Source organism: Anastrepha ludens, chromosome 6 (assembly GCF_028408465.1).
Source record: "Anastrepha ludens isolate Willacy chromosome 6, idAnaLude1.1, whole genome shotgun sequence".
Lineage (NCBI taxonomy): Eukaryota > Metazoa > Arthropoda > Insecta > Diptera > Tephritidae > Anastrepha > Anastrepha ludens.
In genome coordinates, this window is record NC_071502.1 from 34,013,754 (window position 1) to 34,035,348 (window position 21,595).

The 21,595-nt window shown below is 36.0% G+C and overlaps 1 protein-coding gene across 2 annotated transcripts; it reads left to right on the top strand.

The window, feature by feature from the left end:
* Nucleotides 1-166: 166 nt before the first annotated feature.
* Nucleotides 167-19,658, top strand: LOC128867753 (phosphatidylinositol 4-phosphate 5-kinase type-1 alpha). 2 transcript variants are annotated; one of them, XM_054109222.1, is made up of 16 exons: nucleotides 167-513; nucleotides 1,350-1,378; nucleotides 1,439-1,591; nucleotides 5,539-5,736; nucleotides 5,924-6,066; nucleotides 6,219-6,731; nucleotides 7,811-7,903; nucleotides 7,974-8,106; nucleotides 11,027-11,114; nucleotides 11,197-11,259; nucleotides 11,333-11,413; nucleotides 11,476-11,793; nucleotides 12,912-13,080; nucleotides 18,103-18,275; nucleotides 18,340-18,432; nucleotides 18,502-19,658. In XM_054109222.1, the coding sequence occupies exons 1-16, from the start codon at nucleotides 420-422 to the stop codon at nucleotides 18,504-18,506; spliced, it is 2,346 nt and encodes a 781-aa protein (XP_053965197.1). In that variant the 5' UTR covers nucleotides 167-419; the 3' UTR covers nucleotides 18,507-19,658. The 2 variants fall into 2 exon arrangements, with proteins under 2 accessions (XP_053965197.1, XP_053965198.1); XM_054109223.1 differs by lacking the exons at nucleotides 18,340-18,432; nucleotides 18,502-19,658 and having other exon boundaries at nucleotides 18,141-18,250.
* The last annotated feature ends 1,937 nt before the right edge of the window (nucleotides 19,659-21,595 follow it).

A 21,595-nucleotide genomic window follows, 5' to 3' on the forward strand; every position in this document is an offset into this window, starting at 1 on the left:
AATATGGCAACACAAATCAATGTAATTTGTTGGAGGAATTTCGGATGGGTGATTGCATGCGCAACAATCTGGGTATTTTACACTTCCAACCGTTTCCATGGAAGTTTCTTCTTTCTGCCTAAAAGTATGTAAGTAGACAGTTTTCTTAGTTTCCAACGGACGGTAAATTTGTGCATAGCAAAATCGTTAAATAAAAATTCAGAATTTTTAAAGTGATTTTATTTCTAGTAAAGAAATATGTAAAATATAAGTGTTAACGAAGTTTATAATTTTCTCCTATATCAGACTACCAGGCGCAAGTTCAAGGCGAAACTGGAGGGTTTGGCAGAGTTCACAAGGCCAAGAGATGAAATGAACGTCTCCTCGTACCCATTCAGTTTGTGCCTGGTGAAAATAATACAACCAACGACGTCGGTCAAATGGCTTCTGGCGATGCTATCAACTCCATTGACCAGGATCTATCAAGCACATCCAATACTAAAACAGCAGAAAATTCAAATTTTATTAAAGATGGTAATTTACTTGCTTGCATTTTTCGACTTTTACATAGTCACCCAAGGGGCGCTTATGAAATAGATTTCCATCCAATATGTATGCGAATGTGTATGTTTTAAATACATACGTATGTATGTGTATATGTGCATCCGTTTATATTTGTGAGTGTCACATTACGTATGATTGCAATAAGTGAACTTGGGAGATTTTATTTTATTATTTATGCTTGAATAACTAATTTCATCGACGAAGATTTAAATGATACGCTAGAAGTTAAGCGCTGAAACTAAAACGTTAAAGGTAAAAGCCAAACTACTCAGAAAACATTCGAGCTCGTAAACTCGTATTTGACGGAAAGTCATACTAGTTCGAGAATGACTAGAATTGAACTAATATGTATTTTGAAAAAAGAAAATCATATGTAGTGCAACAACAAATTTAAAGATAAGCAAAAATGGAAGTTTTTTTAATTTACAATAATTTTTTAATTGATAATTTATCAGCTCTTGCTTTTACTGGACAAATTGAATAAAATGTTGTTTTTTAATAATTTCTTGACATTATTGGGGTTCCAACGTAGGATACTCATGAATGCATAATATCAAAAAAAAAAAAAGAAATGATTTCAAGCTTTAGGAATATGTAACATTTTTGAAATATTTTTCGTAAATATTAAAGTTCTTCATAGGTGCATACATATGTATATATGGACAAGAATGCGCATATATATTATACATACATATGTAATAAATAAAAATATATATCATATTAGTAGTAAATAAAAACTTATATGCTCGATTGTTTGTATTTAGAGTTTTGTTATAGTTTCTAAGAAAGTTTCTTTATTTCGACAGATCCAAATCTTCAATCATCCAGTTCAGATGTAAGTAAATCCATTTCCTTCAACTTTATTGCATAAAATTATTCAAATATTGTCGTCTAGATTAACCAGCACCGCCAATCCCGATATGGAAATAAAGGGGACAAGGAGCGTAAGATTGGTCATCGGCGCGTTGGAGAAGGCGGTGAGATCACCTATAAAAAAATTCAAACTAGTCAGATAATGGGCTCTATTCAGTTGGGCATTCAGCATACTGTAAGTATTTATTTACAATTCTATTTAAATTCGGCAAAAACTTCTATTGCAAATACAATAAATTTTGTGTTCGTATTGCGTCAGTAAAATTCCAAAAAAATTATGTACATAGATTCAAGATCGTTGGAACTTAGACTTATACCAGCCTCATACATATAGGTATACTTTACTTTGCAATAAATTCTCTATGAAATATGAGTCCTGTGGGGTTCAGTCATGTAAAACTTGAGAAAAAAGGTTTACAAACCTTTCCTGAACTTTGCTATTTCGACGAATAAAATGTTTATTTCAACTTGTTGGTGTTGCTGTAGCAGCATAAACATTTCCCATACATATACGGGGAACGCTGCTGAGGTGATAGTCCTTGGCTGGATATAAATCTGTGTCGTTCCGCTTACTCAGAACCGTCTGGCGTGGGAACGGTTTATTTCAACTTTTAGACTTCGGTTCAATAGACGAAAGAACTGGTTACAAAATAGTTTACTATGAGCTTGCTGGATTTCTAAGCATTAGTTAATATTTCATGAAACTGGTTTTGCATTTCCTTTTTCTAGTAGGACAGTTCACAAATAAATCAAAATAGCCTGATATCAGGGCAAATACGTGCACACATATACACATACTTATACAATGAGTTTATGTATTGCCATGGAATGCCAGGTCAAATGCCATGATGCCAGGTCAGGCCCGAAAAAGAGTTGCAGGGGGCAGCCGGTTGACAAGTGGTGATCAGCTGAACCACATCCGTTGGAAAATTCGGTGGGTTAACACAATTGCGACGCGATCGTTCTCAGCTGACATTTTGTGATTAGAATAAAATTAATTGTGTAGTGAAATCTTTTCGTTAGCTATATTTGTGAAGCAACTCGTCTAAGCTAATTATTGCAAAAACAATTTATTTGCATGCTGTAAACAAGCAAATTGTCATCAAGTTATAAGAAAAGCGACCCTGCGTCTTCAACCCGTTGGAGAAAATAAAAATAAATCTAATTTTTTGCCGCCGTAAAAATAGCCGACGGCAATTTTAAGCAATTTTCATGCTCTAATTTTGACAGTGGGTACCCGTCAACCCGTTACCCGCTGTCCGCTGCAATTCTGTTCAAGCGGTCAGTTGCACTTATTTGTGAACTGCCCCTATCGAAAAAAATATTGCAATTCAATCACATGAATCATGTCTACAAAAAAACTAACACATTAATTAAATGGGTGTTGCAATTGGTACCCGAATTTACCGCCTGTGTTTATATACTCAGGGACTGAAATTTTTACTTTTTCTCATACTCATTGATGGATGAGTAAGTAAATTCTTCCTAGCTTGCCTTAAGAATAATTTCTTTATAACTATTACAATGAAAAAATAATCATTAACCCTTTAGTGCGTTAATAAAGCGTTGAAAAAAAAAAATTGTTTCACAGTAGAAATGGCTTTATTAAATTATCAATAAGACATATTAAATGAAAAATAATGAAAAAGTTGTATTTTTTTTTTTTATACGGAACCATATATAAAAACTAGTAGTAAATTATAGAAAACAGTTGAGAAGCGAAAAAAATTATAGTCCGTCGAGAAAGATGAGTATAGGAAATAAGAAAAAATATATATTTTTTTGTCAGAAAGTACTTACGTTTTACTCTGTTCTAATTTTTTGAAAGTTAATCACTCGCACTTCAATTTTGATTTTTACCCACTTGCACAAAAGTGAGGCTATTTCGAAATGCCATAAAATCATAGACAATTTTTTTACGTTTTATTATTGCTAAGTATATATTTGATGGGTTAAAATAGTTTAAATTATTTTCTAATAGTTAATTTGGAAATACAATTGAATCACAATTTTTTTCACCATAGCGGATGGGCACACCTGGTGATCTTCCTTGTGAAAGAAAGAGCAAGACACGAAGCATACGTTATCATTTTGTGTGAATTTCCTCAAGTTGAAAATGAACTTTTTTTTTTAATTATGCCCGCATGAGCCAAGAGATTCTAAATAAATTAATTGAATTAATCGCTACACTAAAAGTTAATACTGATGGCGTGTATTTAGGCCTTTCATCTCGACAGTAAAATTCCTTGCGTAAGAGCTTAATTTTCAATGTTCCTAATTGAGTACTTCGTTCTTATAATCTATTGTATATTGAAGTTCTCAGACCTGGCTAGACTTTGTGGTCAAATTCTTTTTAACATTTAGAAGTATGTTTTTAAATTGGCTCATTTTGCTTTGCATCTCTCTTCAGCGTGCTCCTGAAACTTTTCTGCTACACTCTGCCATGCTTTTTCTCTTAAGGCTGTCTTTATACTCTGGGCATGAGTATTCCCAAATGCACGTTGGGCTTCAATTAAATCGTGCGTTGACTCATTTGCCCAGTGAAAAGCAATATGTAGCTTCTTTATTTTTTTAAGGAGGGTGCTGAGCACAAGATTTTCCATAGCAGCCAAAACTTCATTGTCTGAATCCATTTTTATTTAAAAAAATTTTTTTTTTAAATACAGGGTGGCTGATGAAAGCCGCTACCAAAAAAAAATTGAATAACTTTTTTTCTTTTAAAGTTATCTGTTCCATTTTTGTTTTAATTAGCAGATTGATCTTTAAAATTTATTAAAATGGATAACTGGGACACGCAAACAAGAATTTGGATAGTCCGCCGCTATCACGCACTGGAGTCCGTAGTTTTGGTACAGAGAGAGTACAGGCGGATGTTTGGCGGCGATCCCCCGAGCAGTTGGACCATAATGAGACTGGTGAATAATTTTGCTGAGCAAGGAACAGTCGCAAGAAGGCCTTATCATCGAAACCCACCAGTTCGGACGTAGGAAACGATCGCTGCTGTAGCTGCAGCTATACAAAGCAATCCAAGGGTTTCAACAAGAAGCTTATCTGCTCAACTTGGTGTCAGCCGATAGTCTGCCTTTTCATGTCTGATGAGGCCCCTTTCGATTTAAACGGCAATGTGAACAAACAAAATTGTCGAATATGGAGTACTTCTAACCCACAGATACTCCACGAGACGGAATTGCATCCTCTTCACGTGACAGTGTGGTGTGCGGTTTCTTCACGCTGTATTGTCGGGCCTTATTTTTTTGAAGAAAATGGTCACACCGTTACGGTTACTGGAGACTGTTATTTGAAAATGCTGAAAGAATTTTTCTATCCAGAACTACGCCGAAAGAGAATTCCTTTCAACTCTGTGTGGTTTCAACAAGATGGGGCAACGTCTCACATAGCCCAGACTGTTATGACAGAGTTGCGACGAAAATTTCCCAATAAACAGATTTCAAGAAACTCCGAATTTCGTTGGCCCCCCAGGTCGCCTGACCTTACTGCACCTGACTTTTTCTTGTGGGGTTTATGTAAACAAGAAGTTTATAAAACAAAGCCAACAAATTTGGATGAACTAAAACAATCCATTCGGGCAACAATTGCGGCTATTCCTGTCGCAACTCTCAAAGCAGCAATGAACAACTTTTTACTAAGATGCCGCACTTGTGTCAACGAGCATGGGGGGCATTTAAATTCAATTCTTTTTAAAACTAGTTAAGATACATTTAATAAAATTTAATGACCTTCAACTTGAAAAATAAATAAATGAATTCCATACACTAAAAAAAAAGTTATTTGAGTTTCTTAATGTAGCAAAATTCATCAGCCACCCTGTATAATAACAATTTCTAAACCTCAATTAACGTTTTCCAAAATGCAATTGATTTATTCTAAAATCAATTTATGCTTGACTCCGATTGACCCTTTATAAAATCCAACTAAAAATGTGCAGAAAACCGAAGTTTTTTATTTTATTTTTATAATCAACGAAACGAATTTTTTGTTGCTAACATTTTTTTGGTAATCGGCGAAGCGAAATTTTTCTTCTTAAGCACATAACGGTCAAATTATTTATATAAAAAGCAAAACCGTTTTTTATTTTTTACTTATATATTTTTTTTTTTTCAGGTCGGAAGCCTGGCATCTAAACCAAAACGTGATCTTTTAATGATGGATTTTTTCGAAATCGAAAGTATAACTTTCCCCCCTGAAGGATCTAGCCTTACGCCAGCCCACCACTACAGTGAATTCAGATATAAAATTTATGCGCCTATTGCATTCCGATATTTTAGGGACTTGTTTGGCATACAACCGGATGACTTTATGGTGAGTAACTTTAATTTGAACAAATACGTTACAGAGCCCCATATGTATGCATGTGTATGTATGTGTAAATGCACAATCTGCTCAAAACCTCTACTAACTATAGATGTTATTATAAAAAGCTGTAGCGTCGAATAATTTTATCGTTTATTTGTAGAAAAATTTTAATAAATTCGTTTTTCAAATATAGATGTCCATGTGCTCAGCACCCTTGCGAGAGTTATCCAATCCGGGAGCATCTGGTTCTATTTTTTATTTAACAGCTGATGATGAATTCATTGTAAAAACTGTCCAACACAAAGAGGGAGAGTTTTTACAAAAGCTTTTGCCAGGGTAAGTTTCTAAATATATTTCGGTTTCTTCATCTAATATCATCCCATATGCGTATATATATATGTAAGCTTATGTATATAGATACTCGCACAGCATAAATATGTACATATGTATATGTGAAAACAGAATTACCAGTGGCTTCCATGTTACAGCTACTACATGAACTTGAATCAAAATCCGCGAACGTTGTTGCCAAAATTTTTTGGTCTTTACTGCCTACAGACGAGCACTAGTAAAAATATTCGATTGGTGGTTATGAATAATTTATTGCCTTCATCCGTTAAAATGCATTTGAAATATGATCTCAAGGGCTCTACATTTAAACGAAAAGCTTCAAAAGGCGAACGTTCTAAAAAATCGCCAACCTACAAAGATCTCGACTTTATGGAACAGCATCCGAACGGCATATTTTTAGAAGCTGAAACGTATAGCGCACTAATTAAAACAATTCAGCGCGACTGCACGGTGCTGGAATCATTTAAGATAATGGATTATTCGCTGCTACTCGGTGTCCATAACTTAGACCAGGCGAGTAAAGAGAAGAAAATCGAACGCAAAAAATCAAAAATTCCCTTGGACGGAGATTCCGATGTTGAAGACATACAAGACGGTGATGGCGGAGCGGCGGGAGAACGAGATTCTTCTGCGGGCGTAAATCGTAATCGGTAAGTCTTGAGTGCTACAAAAACAAGTGCCATAGACTACTGCTCTAACGAGAAATTCGTTTGGAATTTCCTGTTCCCATACCTTGTTAAACACTTTTCTCAGTTCTGCCGGAAAGAGTTTAGTCTTTGTTGAGCCAATTTTTCTTCATCGTGTGTCATAGATGCTCAATTGGGTTTAAGTCGGGTTAATTTCTTGCCCACGCTATATGCGATAGTCTGAAATCTGCAAACATTTTCTGCACCTGTAAGAAACCAAATGGCGACAGATGACACTTTTCTTAACCATAAACATGGAAATATATCGTTGATTTAGTACCGTCTAAAAACTTACCCATTACGTCCGATGATATGGTGCGGAGTCGTCCTGAAAGATGACCTCAGAAGTATGCCCACATTGTCGTTCTACGACGAAAACGATGCAATTGGATACAACTTGACCATACTTTTGGGCGATCATCATTCCATCAACAAAGAGTAAAGGACCCTGAAATCGACCACATTACAGTTTTGCACTGCTCTAAAACAAGTTACGTTGCGATTTTGCCAATTCCCACCGAGCAAGACTCTTGTTTTTAGGAAAAAGTTGTTTTTGCGCTAATTTCCATGTACTAAAACCATACTCCTGCGTACAGTTCTTGAACGTATTGCTCCTCCAGGTCTTTTCCAATTTGTACGGAATTCTTAAAGCAATCCTTTAAGCAAATCATACGATATTTGCAACATGTTCTGCGCGAACATATAAATTACATATACACTGATACACCTTCAACAATATTAAAAAAAATGGTGGCAGGCTTATTCAGTGCCTCACGGTCTACCTACCACCTGGAATAAAAAATAGATTTGTGTAACAGGATCCAGGTAAAACGTAGTGTGGCAACGCATCTCCACTAAATATTACACTTATTCACATATCCTCCCCTGCAGAATAGCGTTGTCCTAGTAACAACCTATCCCTAGTGCTACATATTTTTTTGGAGGAAAACTAATATATTATAAGCTATTTCTGGCTTTCTGTATTTATTTTCAAATGCCTTTTTATAGTCAATAAATAATAAAAATAAACTTTCATTTTACAGGTCAGCAAATCGACAACGTTTAGTGGCACACTCTACAGCTATGGAAAGCATTCAAGCAGAGAGCGAACCAATTGATGACGAAGACGATGTTCCGTGAGTAGAACATTTGAGTTTTTTTTTCTTTTTTGACTGTAATAATAATATAAAAATATGTCAACCACAGGCCCGGTGGAATTCCTGCCAGAAGTGAAAAAGGCGAGCGACTACTTCTGTACATCGGTATTATTGATATTTTGCAGTCTTACAGATTAAAAAAGAAGCTTGAGCATACTTTCAAGAGTATCATCCACGATGGGGTAAGTTGCAATATAATCTCGACCAGCCTAAGTCAAACTTCGATTTCCTTCCAGTGGAAATTACTTGGTATTGTTTAAGCTAGTGGTACTTATTATTTCTCGCACCTGTAAATACGCAACTACCAAAAGCAAGTTGCGCCATTTGCTGATTATTTCATTCGCCAATCACATGTCAACAATCTCAATCGGCTCATTTTATACTGCATTCGTGCTCTTTGATCACAATAGCAAGAGTTTTCATGAGTTCGCATGACTTTCGACCATGCGGAGTGGTAATCCGTAGATAACCTGTAGCATCCTTTAGGATTATCACTGGCCTCAATTAGGCTATTCCCCGATAACATGGGGGAGCTATTAAGGTAAAATAAAAAGTTCGCAATTATGGGTAATCAACTCCAAAACCTCTCCTTTTTCCTTTATGCACTCAGACCTCACACTCTCTATAATATCCATATGTACAGTCTGTGTCAGAAGAAAAGAACCGGTTTTTTTCTTCTAACTTCAGGATATAATATATTTCGTTCTGCTTTTTGCTGCGTAATAGTCCCACTCAAGGGCTACGAAGCAAGTGCTAACTCAGGTTAGTGTCGTTCAAAACTTTCCCGTAAACGTAACCAAACAAAAGTGAGTGAAAAGTACGCGAAGCGTTTTGAGGCGGTATTTTTATGCACGCATTCGAAAGGGCCGAAATTATCTTACGCCACGGCTGCAAAAGTGATTAAAAATCAAAAAAGTTTGTTGTGATGTGGAATTAGTGGTATAAGGTGCACAAAAGTGCTGTTGACTTTTCCGAGCGCGGTTTGAAGTGAGTGACGACAAAAAAGCAGGATAAAATGATGGTCCAACATTTTAAGCGGGACCGTTCTTTGTGACTACGCCAAGCACGATCAGTTCTTACTAAAAAGGGAATAGATGTGAGTATCAAGACCATCAAACGTCGACTGAAGGAGTCAAACATATCAAAACCACTGCTCTCAGAAAAATACATTGAGAAACAACAAAACAAGAATATAGCGTCACAATATTGGACTGGCCTTCCCAGTCCCCAGACCCCCCATTGAAAATGTGCGGGGAATTATGAAAACGCATCTTGCCGGAAGGTCAGTCCATGATTTAAAACAACTCGTGCGTCAAGTTCGCAAAATCTAGTATTGTTTGTCGACGAGCTACACAGAAATGCTGGTTCAAAGCATGAAGAAGATGCCAGGTTATACTCGACAACGATGGAGTAATTGGGACTCGTAGTTTTGTACATACTTTCATTTAAAAAAAAATTTAAATATATATCTTTTATACTTCATGAATAATCGCGGTTTCTTTTTACTGACACAGACTGTATATATATATTTTTTCCAATTGTTCCTACAAGGAATATAAGACCGTTATAAAACATTCCTATTATCTCTATCTAAAGGTAGGGATTTTATCGCTCTCCTGCTCTCGCTTTGGGCTGCAATTCCAATGGATGCTGGGCATCCTGACCTACGGATGCCCTGCGGATTCCATTCGATAGCCATTTTCGTTACGTCGCCCGTTGGTCTACGCAGGACGTGGCCAATCGATCGCCATTTTCTTCTCCTAACTTCAACGTTAATAGCATCTTGTTGCGTTATCTCCCATAGTCTGTTTTTCGTAACGACTTTTTGTATATGGCTAGCAGGCAAGTTGCACGACTCACAGCCAGTACAGGATTACTGACTTTACATTGGAGTTGAAAATTTGTATTTTGATGTGTGATTGTAATCGCCCAAAGGCTTGCCTTGCTTTGCTGTCTAAAGTCTGTGATTAACATCAGCTCTAGATCCGCTATCGGCGGTAATAATGCTACCCAGGTAGCAGAAGGAGTTAACATCTTCGAGCGGCTGGTTATTTATTGCGAAATAGGTGTTATTCGTTGTGTGGATTTGTAGTGTTTTGGTCTTGTTAATATTGATTTTGAGGCCATAGCAAGCTGCAAGGCGTTGAATTTTTGTTGCCATGCCAGTAAAGCTATACGTAAGCAGGCAGATATCGTCTGCATAGTCAAGACCTCAAGCGACACTCTTGTTTCGCGCATTGAATTCGTCATAACCGTCAAAACGCAGCCCTGCCGGAGCCCAGTACCCAGTGGGATTTTGTTGCTTCGTTATGTTGTTATGTTGTACTCTACAAATGGCTTGTTGGTATAAGCTCTCGATGATCGATATAAGCTTTGACGGCACTCCTTTAGAGGCCAGTGCTTTCCACTTTAAATCGTGGACGAGTCATTCGAATGCCTTTTTGACGTCAACAAAACAGAAATATAGCGTCGAATCATGGCGGGGTAGTATTCGACTGACTACCCCGCCATGATTCCTAAGCTGTTAACGAGGTCTATGCCCAACTTTTGTTGTCGGAAGCCACAATGTTCAGGTCTCCGCTCTGGATGTATTTCTGCTGCAATTCTTTTGCCAACTATCTGAGCTATTGTTTTGTTTACTGTATTAAATAGAGTAATACAATCCAATTGCACCTTTCTGTAAGGTCTCGCTTTTGGGGATCTTCACAATCACTCCTTCTTTCAGCTCTTCTGGCAGCGATTCGGTTTCCCAATATTTTTCAATGAGTGGCATAATTATTTGGGTGCTTGTTGTCGGGTCCACATTCAGAAGTTCAGCTGCAATTCCATCTCTTCCTGGGGACTTGTGGTTTTTTAAGGCAGTAATTTGGTTGTTTCTTGAGCACTCGGACATGTGGTAACTATGTTACTGTTTTCGGCCTGACTGACTCAATTACAAATGAGTTACGTATACTCTGCTTTTGGGCTAAGCATTTCTTGGTATGTTAGATTCGCATTGGTACTGATATATCAATAATTTGTCCCATCTGCTTAAACAAACTTCTTTGTGTGTCTACATCTATGCATGAGAGATTTTTTAAAATTAGTTTTTTGTTTTTCTAGGACACTGTATCAGTGTGCCGACCATCGTTTTACGCTCAAAGGTTCCAAAATTTTATGGCCAAAACCGTGTTTAGGAAAATACCGTCATGTAAGTTTTTGTACTTTGTTTTTTGGAGTATTCATAACCCACGGCTTGTGAATGAAATTTTACTGTTTTCTTGCAACAAAAGTGGATCTGCCTGAAATAAAAGGAAATCATAGAAAATTTCGTACGTTGGTAACGAGTTATATTGGTAGGTATCTATAAACACTGTTCTCAATATTAAATGTTGAGCTCAAATTGACTTAAATGTTTTGTTCACTCAGCACTCAAGCACTCTCCCTCAAAGAGAAAAAGCTTGTCAAAGGCAATACAACGGTCCATTGATAATGAGAATGAGAATCGATGTAAGTAAATCATGGAGCATCTCACTATTACACTAACTAATTTTAAAATACTCTTCAAACAGCGGAGTCCGCCTTCGATCATCGCCAAACACATGCTTTTCCTTCACATACTTCTCACACTTCCGGCGCCAAGACGCACATACAAGTTAGCAAACCATCACTTGGGCTGCTGTCTTCTAGTGCAGATATGGCCACATCAGCTATATCGACTGCTTCCACAACCACTGCAGCGCGCATGGCGGGTCCGCGGTTGTCTGTTCAGCATTCGGGTGGTGGAGCAGGAAAACCCAAGGTCCCTCCGCCAGTGCCACCAAGAGGTTCGCCTCGACGCAAGAAAAGTGATGGGCACGACGAGGTGGCCCGTGCAATTTCCAATACAGGTACATATTCCAATGGCAGCCACAACCGAAAAAATATCAGGCAAACAGACACAATGAACCTTCCCGTCAAAAGTATATCACCAAGCACAGAATCGACATTTAAAACAGTAAAAGAACAACAACCAAAAGATTCCAATAGTACTAACACCTTCTTGAAAGTCAATGAAAAACCGCTACCGCGTTTCGGCGAGCGACGTTCGCCGAGTAACGTACAAGACTGGTTGGAGTTGCATGATTTATTTGACATTGATATGCCACCACCACTGCCACCTCCGCCTCAGATATCCTTGTCGGCTTTGAATCGGAAGGCGTCACGCCCTTTTATAAACAATCCAGAGTCGGTACATTCACCAACGAAAAATCGCAAAGCATGCCGCTCAATCGCACCAAGCGATTCTATTAAATCGACATATTCTACTGCGCGTTCAGAGGTGCGTTCCCATAAGTCCTATCGATATAATTTATTACATCGCGTCGACATGTTTCAACGCCAAAACAGTATTATATCCCGCCCTGGACGGCCATCGATTGGATCAATTATTTACGATTTTCCGCCCATTGAGCCGGAACCAATAGAAATGCCACTCACTAATACAACAAATAAACCGAAAACATTTCGTAGATCTCCACAAAAAAATAACAAACATCAGCGAATGTTTCAATATGCTGACATGGCTTTACGAGATGAACGGTTTGAGGTGGATCATGAAGAAAATCTTCTGCAGTCTGTAAACACATTTGTAGAAGTTAAAAAAGAAATAGAATCAAAGTTTAGACCACGTAAATCTCGTCCACCTCCTGCTATTCCAGTCTCAACGGAGAGCCAAAGCGATAACACAGAAGTGTCTAGCACGCAAAAACGGGGCATAAAAGGCGAACGTTAAAATATAATATGTTTACTTGGATTTAAATATAATATAAGCCAGCTTTTCAAATGACTACGCCGTTTAAGATGGAGCGCCTTTGTACTATTGGGCTGCTTGTTCGTCCTAGTTTTCCTCCCTCATACCATACAAACAGCTTCCTCGCTTTTTACGCATTTAATTACCAATCCTTATGTTCATGTTCAGTTTTTTTTTATTTCCTTCTATTAACCCATTGTTTTCATGTATCGCTAGGCTCAACACCTTCATGCAGCTCAACGCCTCCACCCGCGTTTGATGATATATCAGAAGACAGTACGAATAGAAATAGTTCGTCGTTTGGTAGAAAATCTCATCACTATCACGAGCGTAAAATGAATGTTGGTCCAGCATTTCGAGGCTCCCAAAAGGACGATATTGTCAGGTAATCTTAATACGCTGTCATGCTTGCCCGCTTGCTTTAATGAATGGCGTTAATCTGTTTATAATGCATAATTGTTTGCGTTAATCACTCTTATAAAAATAACTTTATTATGTGTTTGTATAATTTATAAGCAAAGCACACCTTAGCATATGTTGAGTTATAATATGTTCGTGAAATTTCTCGTAACATGCAAAAGTAATTCCTCAAATATGCATTTCCATTTTTAATACAACTTTCAAAAATATGTATAGGTAAGTTCGGTCAGAATCGGAATTTTCAGTAAAATATAAATAGGGCAGAACTTTATAATCAAATACCAACACAAGTAAAACCATACTTATTATTTTTAATTTATTGCTTCGTTTAACATATAAACATGCGGATGGAACTCGAAAAACCTATTGCATGGGAGGTTTTAACAAGAAAAATGACAAATGAAAAACATTTTGTGGGACAGAAGCTGATGTCTTAATGTCACCACTTTTCTTACTAAGACCTTAAGACTAGAGCTCCAGATACCCGAATATCCAGCAGTGCGAGTAGTTCGATACGCGCTCGAAACTCGTCCATTGCTGAACTGCTCAAATATTTGTTTGAAATGTTCGATCTTTTGCACATTTTGCGCTGCCAAACAAAGAGTGTCAATTTTGTTTGTCAGCATTTCTTTAATTTTACCAACGACGTTGGACCTGTATATAAATAATTTGTAAAACTAAAAAAAGTGCTGACAAATAAGTTAAAGCAATCGAAAGTATAGCTCGAAAAAGCTGCATATACTCGAACTCACCCCGTTTTACCGATTTCTTCTGTTATGGAAATAACAGTTTTTGAACTTTTGAGTAAGTTTAATGGTCATTAATTGAGGCGTGGCCAAAAATACGAAATTTCTGTTATATTGAAGATGCGCATGGTTTTTGAACGATTTAAATAATTTCATAAATTATATTTAAGAATATCGAGGTTCAGCAGAGTTTGAGAAAGTGGTTGTGGTATTAACTCATTCACCAAAAAGTTAGTGGAGTCGCGCTCATGCGCTAGTGTGCACCGGGTTAAAAAAACGTAATTACTTTCTTTTTTACGAGTTTCTGAAAACCAACAACGAAGTATTCCACCTCTTTGGATAAAGAATGTACATGAAAAAACTAGTCGATTCTGTTTACTCGTCACTTGGGGAAAATTAACTGTAAATAAAAAATTAGTACTCGTATTCATAGTGTTTGTTGTCGTTATTAATTGACGTATTTACTTCTCGTCACTTCTACGTTTTCTTCAAAATATGTTCGGTTATGTGTGATTTTTGCACAAAGCTCAGTGCCATAGCAAAAGCTTTAAAAAGTGTGGAAAGTACAGTAACTTAAGTGTTAAAAAAGTTTAATGAAACCTTGTCGATTGAATCGACAAGCGAATTTACTTGTACAACATTCGGACATAGCTCAATAGGCATGAGTTACAGGGTCAAGACAGACTATATGACTCTGAAAAGCAATCGAGTGAAGAAATTCCGAACAACAATAGAAGAAAACGGATGAAAAAGAGGAATGAAGCCTAACCCAAATGATCTTAATATATTTACCGATGGCTCGAAAATGTCAGCAGGAGTAGGAGCAGAGATCTATTGCGCAGAGATAAGCATCAGGCGGCCATTTAAGCTCCCCGACCACTGCAATATCTTTCAAGCAGAAGTCTTTGCTGCTGGTAAGGCTGCGAAAATAGCATTCGCAAAGGCATTAAGCAACTCCAAAATAAATATATACGTTGGAAGCCAAGCAGCGATAAAAGCAATAAACTCATACGAAATTTCATCTAAAAATGTTCTAAAAAGCAGGAAGCCATAGCTATTGGGTACCCGGACATAAAGACATTTCTAGAGAAGAAAGCAGAGCTATCATAGGTATACCGGCAGGCCACAATTTGCGACGATACACCATACAAGGTAGAAATTTCAAACAACAATAGCTACAGATTTTGCAACGAACTGGAAGAGAGGAAAACGCTAGAACACCTTCTATGTTCTTGACCTGCGTTAGCTAGAACCATATTGAAATGCTTAAGAGCTCTACAATATGAGAAGTTAGAACGCCTCTCGGGGTAAAAGCTTCAAAATTTACTTAGATTCGCAAAAGACCCAAACGTATTACAAGATGAAACGTAAAAACCTAGCTCTGGTAACACTAAAATCCAATAGGTCTATGTGACGGCTTTCAGCCAGCCAGGTTAACCTAACCTAACCTTGTCGGTTGAACAAAGGCTTGAAAGTGGAAGAAAAAAAAGATGTGTACAGTCACAAATTATACAGTCGAGACATTCATAAACATGGCTGTGTGGTTTTGGACGATGAAACATACGTCAACGAAGAGAGCTAAAAATGTTGGACAAGCTGCTTAAAAAATATTTGGTTTGGCAACCTATCTGCCAATGAGGTTGAAAAGCCAAAAGTCCATTACCACGCGCACTAAAAATCTAGAAATTTATTTGAAGGTGTGTTTGCATAAACGTTTATTGCTATTCATAAAACAACTTAAAGACTCAGTTCTGTTCTGGCCCAATTTAGCATCGAGTCATTATGGCCGTCTTGCCATGAATTGGTATGAAAATCCCACCAAACTGCCCACACTTGCGACCCATTGAAAAATATTGGGCAATTGTTAAAAGAAAAATGCTAAAAACGATAAAAGAGATTAAAACTGAGCAGCAGTTTAAAATGATTTGGCAAAGAGCAGCAGATACCGTACCAAAAACTGATGTTCATCGCTTAATGAGAGAAGTCAAATGTAAATTACGCTATTTTGTTTATAACAAAGAGAATTGATATAAGTTTTTTGTAGAATATGGTACGCTTATTAAAGAAGACAATTTTTTTGATATCTTATACACATTTTATGTTATAATGATTTTCGTCCGACCAATATTTTTCGTGTCCATTCTTTAGTCTTAAAGTCTAGCATATTTAACTTTTGATCCAGCCGTTTAGCCCAGATTTTTTATTTTCGCAGGCGCAAGTTGTTCAAGTGGTTGTTTTTAACGTGGTTTTATTTGTATTGATTTTTTGCCTAAATGCAAGTATAACAAGCAAATTATAACTATCGGTAAAATAATGAATTTTCTATCACTTGCATATTCAATCTATCAACACCGCGTAAAACTAGTACGTTTTCTCTGCGTGTACTTAATTAGAGCCTCAATCACATCCACATATTTCTTTGGAGGTTAGTTAATAGTAGGAATAAGGAACAGGACTAATATGCCTTGTTAGAAAAATATTAAACCTTTTAATCCAACCTTGACTGGTTAAGTGTAGTCTTCCCCTGCAGTTTTTGTGTAGATAAGCATGTAAGTAGCTTCATTTATGCACCTTATGAACTGCAATATAAGTAGATTTAGTGCAAGTTTACCACGCAAACGAGGAGTAGTGAGTAATCCCGTTAATAATGTACGATACATACATATAATTTAATAATAAAATTACAAACACCAATAAAAGGGACACGGCACGGAAACAATTTTAATTTTTATGAATAAGGGTATACGTTTGCAAAGTCTTTTCTGTGCCGAAAATAATGTTTCAGAAAAACTTTGCAAACTCTCATATTTTAAGAAAGTGTGTATGATATAAAAGAAAAAGAAGTCATTGTAGTTTGTAAATAAAGTGCTACATAATTGAAAAAATACTCGTTTTCAGATATAATTCCTGTTTTTTGATAAGCTCTCTATTAGTTATAAAATTAAATACGATAACGCATGTTTGCGTATTCTCATTACAGTAATACACACACACATCTCTGAGGCATCTGTCTTCATATATGACTAATTAAACTATAGACGAATATCTTAGACCGTTTCTACAAATTTAGCAATAAGAGAGCTCCCAATTTACCTATGTATTTGTATGTATGAGCGCTAACATTTGACAGACCCGTGTGTAGGTGTATACCCAAGCGATTGTTGTTGATGAGTCTATGAAGACGCCGAATGCTCATCATACAAAAGCAACCAATCAGCGGTTGATAAATTGAGTTAGGTGTGTGTTTGTATTCAAATGCTCCCAGAATGGATTTCCCTTTCTCATTAAGAGTTGAAAGCAAGGCAAAAGGCGCAAGGCAAAAGACGCAAGGCAAAAGACGCAAGGCGAAAGGCGCAAGTCGAACTGCGATGGAGGCCAGCTTTTGTTAACAAAATGAATATTATCTCAAGATCACATTCGGGTTTAGGGAGTTGACTATTCTGCCATCTGAATATGCTGAAAATAAATCTCCCTTTTCATAGTAGCTTTGCGCGTCCGACAGTTGTTATTAAATTTAATACAATAAACTGCTGAAAAGCTTATGAGCTTAGCTATTGCCTCTGGGTTGAGTAAAAATTAAATCAGCCGAATCAATTGCATGTACATACATATAAATATAAATACATAGTTGGGGATTACACCCTTTTCGGGTTTTTGGCGGAGCTCCTTGTCCTAATGGAGGGACCTACAATTTTAAGCCGACTGTGAGCATCAAATGGTTTTTTATGAGAAGCTTTTTCATGGCAGAAATACACTCGGAGGATTACCATTGACTGCCGAGTGGCGACCACTATTAGAAAAAATGTTTTTTATAATTTTTCTGTTTCACGCACGGAAATTCGAACCTACACACTTCCGAATGGTAGTCACGCAACAAGCCATTCGGCTACGGCGGCCGTTACATACATACATACGTATATAAATAACAAAATGCTTTGCGAAGTGCGTTCATCGTTACTATCATATTTCTATTCAATCGTTTTCAATTGTTGGAAAATGATAAAATCAGCGGTTTTTTGTGCCTATTTTTAAACACAAAAATGTGAAAATAACCAGCCTAACTTTTTTTTAATTAAGTGACAATCATCATTGTTGCCCAGTCAATCGAAAACATCATAAAACACCTGATGGAATTTGTTTGCATTCTGGTTAGTTATGCACTTTACTTTTTTAGTTGACCTTTAGAAAAGTAATGCAAGAGCGCACCTTTACAACAGCATTTATTTTATGTACAATTTTAGCATTTCTGAAATACACTTAGACACATATTTGGCTGTAGATACATCATCCAGTAGTCAATATGGATCACGTGGAGGCTTGGCATGGACACCACCTGCTTCTGGCGAGGGTTCAACGCCCACTTGGACAGAGGGAACACCAAGTTTTACAGATTCCAGCTCTAGTGGTGACATTGGTATAGAAAATACTGAGGGTAAAGTTAAAAGCCGGTTTTGAACATTTCTTTTTTATTTTTCCAGAGAGCTTTTCACCCATTAACACATCAAAAATTGACCGACATAAAGCAACTATTGAAGACACACTCAACTCTCTTTCCTCGGAGATGGTTCGATGTCCGTTTGCCTATATTTACTTTTCAATGCTACTATATTTTAATAAACTTTTTCCCTACTTGCTTTTAGACTAAATAATACATATTGAGTTGAAAGGGGCAAAGAGTAAACCAAACAGAGCCAACCACCAGATCTCAGCAAGCGCAAATTCACATCTCAAAACAAAATAATGAATGTATGCATATACTTATGTATGTGCATTAGTATTTATGTACATAAGTTACGAGAGCTAATACATTTATTATGAGTACATAAACTTGGGGATTATTTACAATCTTACCTATCAGTGTTAATAAAATATTAAGGTTGATTATTCCATTTCAAAAATCGTGAGATATTAATTCATAGGTGCATACTACATACATATATCCAAATTATACACGACATTTTGTGAACTGACGAAGTTAGGGTTGGAAATCCATATATAAGTACGTTTATACATATTAGGTACACTACTAAAAATTGCATACATAAATGTACATACATAAAGGCGTGTGTGCTACCTATTATTATTATACTCGTAATACTACATATTTGCCTAACGCCTATTCTCTTATTATTATCTATTATCTATTACCTGTTATTTTTTCTATTTATATTTTTCTTTATTAAAAAATACTTCGAAAAATTTACATACGTATATATGCAATTAAATTACAGGAAGCATATGTAATATACACTAAAAGAAAGCATGGAAATACTCGTGCGACCGTGAAAAGCCACACCATTGATGTACACACACACACACATGTATATATTCCATACCACATAGTCATAATGCAATATTTATTTAGTTACGAATAGATATACTTAAATACAGTAAACTTGCATACACTTCTGCATTTAATTAAAAGCTTCTTTAAAAGCCTGAATACGTATGTATGTCTAGTAGTACACGCATGCATACATACATACATACATATACTCTTAAAACAATTAATGAACTGTTTTGATTATCTTAAGGGCATAAGGAAAACGAGCAATACCTACTTGAATAACCAACAAAAATTAAATATTGAATTCAACTCACATTGTACCATAACTTGAAAATTCATTATATTGTATTGTATTTCATTTACTTATAATTAAATAATCAATGTGTATACAGAAAATCTTCAAATTCATGATTGTGTTTAATCCTACGTAAAAAATTAGCTATTGTTAAAACATATATAAGTGTTTACATATGAATATATATGTAAATGCCTGAATTACTAAATAATAGATATTTTAAGAGTTCAAAATTGTTTAATTATCCTATTAAATTAAAGCAAAACTACAATCGAAATTTGTTTTAATGCTTTTTTTACTACCAAACAAACTGTGGGTCTCTGTCTCTCTTAGCTTCACATTCTGTGGTGGACCATAGCTTCAACAACAATCCTCCTCCAAAGTGGGTCGCAAAGTTCAATAAAAAAAAAAAAATTAAAAAAACGCATGTAAGCCACGGGCGGTGGAGCAATCGGTCTGTTCATGATTGTCACAAATTATCAAGCTTTGGTGTTCATGTATCGAAAGAACTTGCAAAGTAGGGGAAAGCGAGAGCGCAAAATGACAATTTATTTTGAGGGGAAATTGTAAGTTTTTACTGAATACATTTTTGCTTGTAAGAATTTGCAAGTAAGAAAAACTGGTGATCGCAAATTAAAAATAAACAGGAATTAAAATTTGCGAATTGAATCTAATTTTAAATAAAAATGGAGAATGCTTAAAAATGGATGGAAGCTTATAAAGTTTATTTGAAGCCATATTAAATAGGAATCCGAAATAAATGGTGATCAATTTAGAGGTAACGGATTTTAAATTGAAATAAAAGAACGGAAATTCAAATTGATTGGGCAATCTTTATTATTTATTGTAGAATTATTTTTGTGTAGAACCATTTATAACTTTTATTTTTAAAAAGTAATCTCTTTCAAATGTTGGTAAACACCAATTTTGAATAACTCGCTGGAGGACTTCGGTATCTCGTGAATACCATTAATAATGTTGGCTTCCAATGTCTCAATCGAAGCTGTTTTATCCACTAAGCATTTAGACTTTGCATGCCCCCACAAATAAAATTCCAAAGGTGTCCAAATGTAACACACGATCTTGGTGGCCAATCCACTTGTCCAAGACAAGAGATAAATTGGTCACCGAAACGCCGATGCAATAAATCAATTGTTTCACGGGCTGTATGGCAAGTAGCGCCGTCTTGTTGGGAAAATCACAGGCTTCGATTTCCGGCATCAAAAAGTTATTTATCATGGCGCGATAAACTCGTCTTTGAAGACATATGTGTCGATCTGTCCAGCTTATAGGCCGCACCAAACGGTTGCTTTCAATTGATGTAAGTGTGTTGATTTTCGTAACACAATTTGTAATCGCTGTTGAGGCGTAAGTCTTCCCATAATGAAATGTCAATGAATACCGGAAAAAAATTATGGATTTAGTTTGACAGTATTCACGTTTCATTTGTCAAAAAACCCCTATTGAAACAAGTACCTCCAATCTGATCACCCTTTACAAATCGAAAGCATTGAAGATTCATATCTATTGTGGTTTATACTTGCACTTCTTGGTTATTAACTAATTTGGCAATATATTTAATCATTTATTAGAATTATATTATGATTATTATATCATACCAAACCTAAAACGAGAACGAGTACTAGCTGCCAGTGCCTACAACTCGATAATTTCAGTCTGTGTTATTATTAGTTATTCATCTTAAATCATAGTAGTTAAGTTACAATCTTTTAAAAAATTATTTAAAGTAGTTATATTGGTGGCAGAAGGAGTAGCCAATAGAACAGAAGGTTTGCTAGAGTCGAAGTGTTTCTTCCTGATACTTTCCAGGGCGCGACAATCGATTAAAAGATGGTCAACTGATGGGTTTTTACCGCAAAACGGGCATTGATGTTGGTTATTTCCTTAAGGGGTTATATACGGCTAGAATTTAAAAAAAATCGAGTTTTTTTTATTTTATAGGTTTTTAACTTCAAATTAAATTTTTTTAAAAGCAAATTAAAGTTTTTTTATTTCAAATTAATTTTTTTTTAATTCAAATTAAAGATTTTTGTTTCAAATTAAAGTTTATTAATGAAATATTGAATATTTACAATAAAAATGAATACTAACAAGAATAAGAATAAATAATAAAAAAGGTTGAATAAAGCAA

What these genes read in the sequence shown, in the direction of transcription:
- LOC128867753 (XM_054109222.1), top strand. Translation starts at nt 420, where the DNA reads ATGGCTTCTGGCGATGCTATCAACTCCATTGACCAGGATCTATCAAGC. An exon ending in GTTTAGGAAAATACCGTCAT is followed by an intron (nt 11,115 to 11,196) that starts GTAAGTTTTTGT and finishes TTGCAACAAAAG; the next exon opens with TGGATCTGCCTGAAATAAAA. An exon ending in TAATGAGAATGAGAATCGAT is followed by an intron (nt 11,414 to 11,475) that starts GTAAGTAAATCA and finishes CTCTTCAAACAG; the next exon opens with CGGAGTCCGCCTTCGATCAT.